The sequence below is a fragment of the Setaria italica genome, chromosome IV, assembly GCF_000263155.2.
Source record: "Setaria italica strain Yugu1 chromosome IV, Setaria_italica_v2.0, whole genome shotgun sequence".
Taxonomy (NCBI): Eukaryota; Viridiplantae; Streptophyta; class Magnoliopsida; order Poales; family Poaceae; genus Setaria; species Setaria italica.
The window spans coordinates 9,843,219-9,854,038 of NC_028453.1; the positions used below are offsets into that span (position 1 = coordinate 9,843,219).

A 10,820-nucleotide genomic window follows, 5' to 3' on the forward strand; every position below is an offset into this window, starting at 1 on the left:
CTCAATTCATAAAGTTATCTGAAATCGTCACAGACACTGCTTTATTACGATTTTTCAACGATCTATGACATATTTGTTTCGTCACAGATTAAATAGTTTCTCGTAGTGTAACGTGCTTTGAAGTTACGAAGCTTAACCAGCCTCCGCCTCCAGAAGTTAGATAGAAGGCACCATTAGCGTCGAGCAGACGGAGAAACCAAGGTGACCAAGAGACCGAAGCTGCATGGCGCACGCTACCAAGTCGTAAGCAGATCGATAACAACTTACTGGGCCGCCGTCTGCTCTGCTTGCTACGAAGCTGATCCGGTCTCCTCACGAGATGGAGTTCCATCTCCGTACCTTGAATTTTTTAAGAGTCTACAAATGACAGTGATCTCTGTTGGGTCGAGGTGCTACAAGAGAATTTCAAATTCTTTACTGAGAGTCTACAAAGAACTGTGATCTCTGTCGAGGGGTAACAAAAATAACGGGGCAATCCCCAAGGCCAGTCGTGTACGTCGCACGAACCCAACAACCGTATTCATGTGCTCGAACCAAGAAAAATGAAGAGTGTTGCTCCGTTTTTGTGGGAGTCAGGACGACTTGCAAGTTCTAATAGATGTTATATTGGTATGTATACTACTGCTCTAGCTATAATTACCCACAATTAAAGTCACAATTTGAATACACCGCTGGAGAAGTGGCATTTAGTACTGGACCCAAACCTCCTTTAATACCGGTTTCATAACCGGTATTGATATACCTAAAACCCAGTACTAAAAGCTACCTATTCTAATTTGTTTGTATCACTATATTGGCTCCTAAAACTCGGTATTAATGGTACCTATTCTAATTTGTTTTGCATATGTGCATGCGCAGTACCTGAGATTCGAATTCACAATCTCAAACCTTACCCTTAGCATCTCACATACACAGCACATGTGATAGAGTTAGATATACTTTACTTTTGAAGTAACCATGGAGGAACATTTAGTACCGGGTTATAACACACCAACCGGTACTAAAAGGCTTCCGGAGACCCCCAAGATTTGAACTTGGTACTAATATTAGCATTAGTACAGGGTCAAAATATGGCCGGTACTAACACATTGAATGAATGGTCGTTTCTCTAGTTGTGATAGTTCGAAGTGTACGACGGGAACACGAACACCTAGAATATTAATATTCTTGTTTTGCAAGAAACATAACATATTAATATACCATGGTAACATCTCAAAATTGCTTTGCGAACAATCAAATTATCATACCACAAAATCAATGAAACTAAAATACACGAAGATAAAGATGGGAAAGATCAATAACATGTGCAGTATGCCTATCTTCTTTGCAAGGACAGGACAATGACTGAGTACTTGGCCTTGTCCCTTTCCAGATACTCTGCTACCTTGCTTGCATATTCTTTGAAGAGGGCATCAAGAATGGATTCACCGAAGTGGCTTACAAAAAGAGTTTCCATCACAGCCCTTATGCACTTTGCGACATTCACCCCACTCTGGATGTTATCTTGCACATTGTCATCTTCAGAGTCGTCATAAGGATCCCAGTTTGACTCAAATAGTTTAAATTCATTGAAGTCAAACAGCCCAGTCTGCTTGATAGCTGCCTTCACTTCATCAATGGACGCCCCATAGATTGGTAGGTTGAAGGAGTTCAGTTTATCTTCCTCCACGAGGCCCTTTTACAAGATATATATACATTAAAGTGAGCTTAGTTCCAAGATTAACTCTTCTTTCCTCAAAATAAAGCAACCATAGATTTTACTGAAATAAAGCAACCATAGATTTTACTGAACTGATTTATAATCGTTTGCATTCTACTCCAAGAATAGTAGTCATACGAATTTTTACATACTGCATACTACTATATTTTTGCATTATAACATATATACCTTCTCAACAAGAGACTGAAGAGATTGTGCGAGTAGTCCGTAAAGATAGTTCAAATTGCCACTGTATACATCCTCTTCCTTCCTCCCAAGAAAAGTCAGAACCATTTGCCCGCCAACCACTAGTTCATCATACCGCAGCTCAAGGAATAACATCAAGTCCTTCTGAAATTGCTCTTGGTACAGTTTCACCACAGACAGTGGTGTGGCCTTTGCAATGTAAATGTTTCTCTTGTTGCCGTCTAACCCATCAGGAAGCTGAATGGCATACAGTGCCAATCTTCTTAGCACATTGATGATCAAGAAAGAATATGTACTCCCTCAGTCCCAAATTGTAGGTTTTTTTGATATTTCTTGATTCATAACTTTTACTATATATCTAGACATAAGTGTATATTTTAGGTGCATAGCAAACTCTATGAATCTAGAAATACCAAAATGATTAACAATTTGGAACGGAAGGAGTATAAAAAAATAAATTACTCAGCCTGAATTGTACCTGAGAACGCCAATGGAGGCTACAGGATGAGTGAAAGAGATGAACGCTTTGGGAAGGGAAAAGCCTAATGTAGTAGGACCCGGATAGCCCAGCAATATGGAACGGAAGCCGTCTTTCTCCCTTGTGATATGCTGTAACTGAGCTCTTGAACCGTTCAGCTGATCGGAACACATGGCTGAAGTCGTTGCCCGGCAGATCATTGAGGAAGAATTGGATCTCCGGCACATTATGGCTGCTACTGGCTTTGATCACCTCCGAGAGGAAGATGAGTGTGTTGTCACCCGGACCGCAGCCTAGGTCACAAACCACCAGATTTGGAGGGAGGAGAGCAGAGCAAACTTGTCTCACAGCCTCCTGGAGCACTGATTTAGTCTCGAACAAAGCTTTTTGCTAGGACATACAGACGGAAAAAATAGAAAGGTAAGATGGAGAGTACTTTTTATCACGCATGTTTGCTAAGAGAGAAATAGGGAATTCCAGGTACAAACTTGAAGTCTGGAGTTAGTGGTGTAGCTGGTTTCTCCATCTCCTTCCACCATATGGAAGTCACGCTCCATCCTCATGATATGCCTTCCACCAATGGGTTCATCACATCGTGGAAACTGGAGGGCACCATGACCCTTCTATATATGCAGGAGTAGTCCTTCGGTCCTATAGGCCGTTTTAAATTTTCTAAATGTATAGATAGTATTATACATTTAGACATAAAGTATACATAAAGTATATTTAAGTGCATAACAAAGTTTATGGTTTAAAAAAATCAAAACGATCTGTGATTTAGAACAGGGAGTACATGATTAAAAAAAGAACTTTCCATATATAGGAAAAGGAAGACATGCATGGTGCACCTGCCTACTTTCAGATCAATCGCGGAATCGCCAGATAGGAGCACAGCTGAATAAGAAAGAATGTACTAAACGATTCCACGATCTGACGATACCGAAATCAAGGGTGCTGTCCGGATCTTATCTCTTGGCACCTACGCTTAATTTGATGGTTTTTGTCAGGCATATAGAACTGCGTACCTGGCAGCGATCTGAAAATTTGTCACAAAGATCACGAGTTTTAGCCCGATGGCGTCTTACAAGTTTGCACAGGCCCATTTGGCCATGTCGGCCGAACCGTGCAGACCACTTCATTTTTGTATTTTATAACGAGGCGTTGTTCAGCTTGCATAGTGGCATCGTCAGGATTAATAATTTACTCCTCACGCATTCACGATCTGCTAAGAAGAAAATAATGTAATGGTTCTGTAAGAACATGACCTCATTAGGCTATTGTTTCTAATTTTGGTAGTCATTGGGACTAATGGCTTGTCTAGCATGTATCTTGTAGATTTTCTAGGTTCCAAGTATGAAAACCAAACCAAGGAAGGGGCCAAATCATGATATTCAAGTGATCCAAATGATGGTATTTTTTCGTATCCAAATGGTTGTATTCAAGTGACCAAGCTACGGTATCTAGGATTATTCAATGGTATTCAAGTGTCCAAATGATAGAGTGTTGGTATTTTTTAACGTTAAGAATAAATCTGCAAGCGTACGGATATACCGTTGTAGGATTTCACCCGGAGAGTATTCAAGGTATCATTATTTATATTTTTTCAAAGGATGGCATTGGTATTAAAGGATTTATCGGATACATATCCAGGATCATAAGCTTAACTAATAGACCAATGTTCGTACAGAGGTAAGCCATGATAATTATATGAGGGTAATGTGACGCAATCATAAACCAATCTCAAGAATAAAGAATAAAATAATAAGCTTAAGGTTAGCGGGAGCAATGCATAAATGAGGCCCTAATGGAATCTATTTGTACTAGCAAAGGTCATACAAGCACATAATCATAGCTAAGTCTAGGCACATAGCATTACGGGGAGAATACCCATCCTTGATCTGCCAAGGCAAGGTATCTTTCAGAACTTCTATACTATATCAGTATGTGGGGGACTACAAGGGATGGATAAGGCTGTCACCACCTGCCGCCTACCCCTCAGACCATGGGGCACAGTCATATTTGATGGATCCCAACGCGCCCGAGCACCATGCTCGTACTCGTGATCACTACTCTAGTCCCTCCAGAACCCCGACCATGATGATCAACAGGCATAGAACTAGAGCAAGCCCGAAGGCGCAACGAACTGATGCGGTAACATAGATTTAGCCTAAGCCTATGAGTATAACTTAATAAAGCATAGGACATGGCCTAATATACTACTGAAATAGCATAACAACCATACTCTTTATAGATAGGATACCAACAAGTCGAGTACAAAGCCGTACCGAGACCCGAAGGTTATGTCCCTAACTGACCTAAAGACTAGCTTAGCACTACAAGAATTCAGCTTTAGTCTAGCTCCACTAGCCTAAGGATTACACGAGTAGCAAGAGAGAGAGGGAGAGAGGCTTCAAGTGTGGTGTGTATGAGAGGGGGCCTCCTACTTTTATAGGTGGTTGAGGGTGGTTCCCGGGAGGCATCCATAGGGAATCTTCTCCCACCGCCATCCTTAGTCAACTAGGTACCGCCACGTGGAGGATGAGGGCAGGAACTGCTAGTCTAGGTTCGGCTGGACCTGGGGTTTGGCCAACCCTAGGCTGGGCCGGTTCCTAGCCACCTTTGCGTGGTGGGCTTCCTGGTGGGCCTTGGTCCTTTTTCTCGTGGACCCACAATGGATTGGGCTGATTTGCTCTGGCATGTGGACCCTCTTAACCGTCGTGTACGCGTTAAGTGTTCTTCTGTGTGTTTCATCAGCGTTTGCGCACGTTTCCTCTTTTTACAGACTTGTATCCCTAAAATCACTTATTTGCCAATACATGTGGAACTAGGTTATTGATAACAAATATGCGAGTAAGGAATATTAGTTTTCCTTTATTCTTTGAGTAGTGTGATGGTTGAATTTTTATATAAGGACCGTCAACAAACTCCCCCAAGCTTGCCCTTTGCTCATCCCGAGCAAAAGCTAAGACTTTGGTTGTTGATCAGGAGTTGCTACAATGCCTTGTTTCTTTCATGTACCATGTGTACAGCAAAAGACTCTTCCTTAAATTGAATAAGTTGGCATTGTCCACCCTTTTTACCTTAGTCCCATGGGGCTTTTGGCTTTTTCCTTGTCTTGGGCGGTTGCATGATAGAACGGTTGTATAAAGTCAACATTTTCTTACTCCTTGTTCAACTTTCTTTTCGGAGATTTTTGATAAATTTTTGAAAGGAAAACAAGTTCCTCATATGATTCTCTTGATCGCTCAATGTGTATAGTCCTCACCAAGGCATGAGTTGCCTCCTTTTCCATCCTACATTTAATAGGCTTTTTGTGGCATTTTGGGTAGCATATGAAATGAGGCATACTTGCATCACGTAATTTTGCAAAGTTAAAGAGTGGGACCGAGGAGATGCAAGACATACATTCTAATCAAGTGCATGTGTGTGGAATTTTTGGTGGAATTTTATTTGAACTCCTTTTTGCATGACTTCCTATTTTATTTCTTTTTGTTGGATATGGGCTATCTTTTCTTTATGTTTCATCTTCTCTTTCTTCTTCTCTTCTTTTTTTCTCTCATGCTACTTGAGCATGGATATTTATTTCTTCTCTCCTTTTCTTCTTTTTGCATAGCCCATATCTTTTGCAGGATGAATAGAGGGGAGTCATGTCATAGGGATGGAGTATATTTATGTGGGTGGAAGGCATATTTTTGCGTAACTTCCGGTGTAGAAGTCAGCATGAATGTATGTGGAGTTTATGTGATCTTGATCATGAAAGCATGACGAGAACCAACAAGGGTCACAATAATTTGACACTGCTCAATGTGATAGCAAGTAACATCTGTGTATGGTTTGTGCAAGGTAACATCATATGGCTTTGGTAGGACATTTTATCATCATTGAGGAACTTTATTATTTTTACGATTTTGGAAATATAACTCCGTATGTCAAGTTTCACTTGGAACAAGATCATAGCAAACTCTATTGTACCATATCATATCATGCAACAACTTAGACTGCACTCCCAACCCACACAATTCAAGCTTCTAGGATGAACTACAGCCAACGAACTCAAGACTTGGGACAATACTAAGTTGTAAACTAGGCATATGAAGGAAATGGGGCAGAGCAACTATTCATCATCTCAACAAGGAAGAACTAAAGCATTCTTACTGCACATATGAAAGCAAGTAAATATGCAGAGATAGGAAATGAAAAGATACAAGATACAAGTTACCTCTCTTGGGGGTGTCCTCCCCCAAGCTTGTTTTTTGCTCACTGGCCTGGATGGAGGTTGTACCTCTGGGAGTGGAAGTAGGCATGAAGGTCGTTGTGGCTTTGTTGCAGTGAGGTGTTTATGGCATTGAACTGTGTGTCAACCTGTTGTTGCCACATGGCAAAACCCTGGACATGTGTGTTAAGAGTGTTTTGGATTTCACCTATCTGGACGTCGAGATCATTCAGCTGACGACTGAGGTCCGTGATGTCACGGTGTCTTCTCGCTGAGAAGGATCGACGTGTGCCAAATAGTGGGGGCGGACCACTGGAGCTGGAAGAGGTGTGATCCACGTGGTCTCCTTGTTCCCACTCCGCGCTACTTTTGCTTCGCTAGCCCGAGCCTCCAGCTTCATGTGGCTATGGTGGTTGGTCCCAACCTGGCTGATACTTGGGTGCAAACCCTGACATCTGCCTGGCTGGAACCCACCCTGCCTGGTACATCTGCTGCATAACGTGCTAGTATTGCGGGGGCTGGTACTATGAGATAGTGGCTTCATTCCTGGACCTGCTCCAAGTTACCCTGCCAGAAACACTACTCTTGCGAGCTTCCTCTTATGGCATAAGAGAAAGGGTTAGCTCCTGACACTTATAAAAATAAAGCCTCGGGTTAGGTAACAGGATTTCATTTGTATTGCCGGGGAAGAAAAATACAAGTGACTGGTTTGCATCATGCTTAAGAATGTAACCTTGAACAAGATATGCTTCATCAATGATAGTGCAGGGCGTCTAAATGTAAGGAATTGCAATACCATATAACACCCCAACTTTGGAAACAATGCGAGTAATCAAAGAGGTACACTCAATAGGACCAGTCATCTTAAAATGTTCTAACCACTAAGCAATCATAGGCTTAATAGGAGAAACACTAATTTTCTTAACCATGGCAAAGAGAATTTTAAGCTCATCATTACGAACAGGTTGAACATCTTCCCTAGGGAAAAGCGATAAAGCAAGCCACTTATGCATCAACCTCAAAGTAGGATTATGAATATCATTGCAACGAGGAGAAAACTTGCCAACGATGACTTGACCGGAAATGCTTGTCCAAAAGGAATGGTGATTAAAATCATGGACAGCTTTATCAAAGTCAATTAAGCACTTCTTATGCAAACCAAGCAATAGACTTAGGTTTTTCCAAGAGAGTTCATACTCTATTCCGAAGAGACAGAAGCAAATACCATCATCATATTTTTGCAAGCTGCATAAGAATTGAATGGTGAGTAGGCGGGAACCTTCCTCAAAAATGGGCACGAAATCATTCCTTCCAATTGTATGCCAAATGTTAGCAAAGTCGATGTCCATACATGTGTTCTCAAGAAGCTCGAAGTTGAATGCTCGAGTGTGGATGAAGACTTAGTCTTTGATGAGGGCATAGGCTTGTGCTTCTTGGTCGCCATGTAGGTCGGGTTGAAGTTCTTCAACCTCCATGGCTTGTGGTTTAGATTTCTTTTCTTGCGGCATCTCCTCCTCCTGCATTGGGCTTGGCATTTAGTCGTCGGAGTGGTGCGTGCTTGCGCTTCCACGGGAGCGGCTTGAGCTCGATCCTGTCACCTTCCTGAATGCGCTGGAGAGCTTCCGTCCAACTCCTTTCATGGTAGATGGAGCAAAACACAACTTGCACACGTGTTACGTTAGTGAAATCAAAATGAACTCTTACCCATGAATTGCTCCACCAATGTTGTTGATTCTTGCAGCAAAGAAAATGAGAGAGAGAGGTTTCTTGCACTTGAACTTGAGCAAAAACTTGATGAAATCCTGAGAGCAAAGAGAGGAGAGGAGGTAAGGGAATGAAAGTGTTGATGGATGAACAACACCCTCCTCTCGGCCTCTATTTATAGGGCAAAACCGTCGGGCCGTTGGGAACAGACCAAGGGCAGCGGCTAGGAGCCGTTGGAGTTCATGGGGCCCAGGAGTCGTTGGACCTGGTTTGGCCGAACCAATGGTTTGGCCGACCCCTGGTGGGTCCCACTGGCTGCTAGCATTGGCCCACAACCCCCCAACGGCTATATGGTGACATAGTGGGAAGGTTCAGTCAAAGTTTGCTGCAGAAACGCTCAGAAATAATTTTCAAAGTATTTCGCTCAAGTCACTTTATTACTTTTGAATTTTTAGAAAGTTTTTTATGAAAGGGAAAAAGGGCTAGAATAAATTCCAGCATGCAAATGCAACTTTTGGGAAATCAAATATGCAGTTTGGGAAAACCAAATAAAGGAAATAAAAAAATTGAAAATTCAAATATGAGATAACTATCGATTTACCTTCACCAAGGGCTCACCATTTGAAGTCCTTTGAGCGGGACTTCCTCCGTGGCTTTTTAGCTTGTGGATGGTGCATCCGGTCTAGGAGAAGAAGACACGGATGATTGTATGTCTTCTGCTATACCTGTTGGATGTTGACATGTATCTTCTGGATCATCTCAACAAAACAAGTGAACTGCTCGTCCACAGCTGCCTTCCGATTGCGTGTAGGAAATGGCAAGAAGCTCATATCTACAAACTCTTGCAGGGCCGTTTCCTTCTCAGGCTCCCTGATGTCTTCCGGGGTTACTGGCTCCTCTTCCTTGGCTTGTTCCTTATGTGCTTTTGCCTTCCCTGTATGGTTAGAGTATGGTGGATCGCAAGTGGACTTACCGCCCCTCGTGGTTACCACATTTACTTTGAAAGGAACACAGTGGCAATTTGAGCTAATTGAGTTTCTATAATTTTATGAAAGCTCACTTGATGTTTAAAGGTAGAGGAAAGACTTTCAATTTTAACGTTTATGCTTTCCAAGGTTTTATCATTGGCAGCAAGCTTTTTAGAAAGAGATTCATTGATCTTTTAAGGAAGGTTGGTTTGAACTATCATTTGAATTATAATCACTTATACCTCCCTAGTAGTGTGGGCACAACTGATTCCACCCTTGACCTCCTTGAGGGCGATACCCGTTGTTATTGTTGTTCATATGAGCAACATATTCATGAATCTCAGGGCAGTCGTTCCCTAAGTGTCCTCCATTTCTTCAGAGCTCGCACGTGAGCTATGAGTCCAAGTCTTGGATGGGTTTGAGCATCAATTCCTAGGGCTTCTCCCATTCCTCCATGTGCTTCAGTAGGAGATCTAGCTTGGCAGCTAGCATGTCCGTCTCCTTGACGGTGTGCACGCCCTGCGTACGAGGTTAGAGTCGTTCTTCACTCCAACCTTGGTTGGACACCATCTTCTTGACTAGAGTCGGAGCTCTGGTAATAGCGAGCTAGAGGAAAGCTCCTCCAGCAGCAACGTCAAGATGGGCTCGTGCTGACGTGGTTAGCCCATTGTAGAAGCTTTGGAGGACGAGCCAGTCGCCCATCCCGTGGTGAGTGTGGGCAAGGATGTATTCTTGCAGCCTCTCCCATGCCTCTGAGATTGTCTCCGTGCTTGAATGCTGAAATCTGGAAATTCCTCCATGAAGAGCATTGGTTTTGCCCAACAGGAAGAATTTAGCGAGGAATGTCATGGAGCATTTTTTCCACATGTTAACAGCATCCTTGTCCTTGCAGAACCACTGTTTTGCCCTCCCGAGGAGGGAGAACATAAACAGACGGAGTCTAATTGCGTCTTGGGTGACTCCTCTCATTGTGACTTTTTCACACAGGCCTAGGAAGTGTTGGAGATGCATGTTGGCATCCTCGTTCAGCTTGCCACAGAAGGGGCTAGCCTGCACCATGTTGATGAGGTTCGTCTTCAGCTCGAAGTTTACATCCCCCAAGTCAACAGCGGGGCCAGTGGACACGTTGTTGGTGGAGGGGATGGAGAACTCGTGATGTGCCTTTTCAGCCATAGCCTTAGGAATGGATGGTGCTGGGATGACTGGTTCGGTTGTCGAAAGAGCGATCTGAGGAGGGACGATGTGATGTCGGACCCTTCTCACAAGACGCTCCGGATTCTCGACAAAGTTGGTCAGCAAGTCGAAACCGGTCATAGACTACCCTGTTTTCATCCATAAGGAGAAAATGAAGACAAGTTAGGCTGTATAAGCAATGGTTATTCCTTAATCATAAAACCAAGAACATGTATCGATAAATCTTTTAACCAGTGCCATCCCCGGCAACAGCACCAGAAATGCATGTTAGTTTTTCTTATCGGTACGAATAAATCCGCAAGCGCACAGATATACCATTGTAGCATTTCACTCGGAGAGTATTCAGGGTATCGTTAG

At 42.8% G+C, this 10,820-nt stretch overlaps 1 protein-coding gene across 1 annotated transcript; it reads right to left on the minus strand.

Moving 5' to 3' along the window:
* Positions 1-1,315: 1,315 nt before the first annotated feature.
* Positions 1,316-2,947, minus strand: LOC101759465 (anthranilate O-methyltransferase 1). The gene is made up of 4 exons (XM_004965062.1): positions 2,873-2,947; positions 2,385-2,774; positions 1,889-2,143; positions 1,316-1,675 (listed from the first exon to the last, which is right to left on the minus strand). The coding sequence occupies exons 1-4, from the start codon at positions 2,945-2,947 to the stop codon at positions 1,316-1,318; spliced, it is 1,080 nt and encodes a 359-aa protein (XP_004965119.1).
* Positions 2,948-10,820: the final 7,873 nt, after the last annotated feature.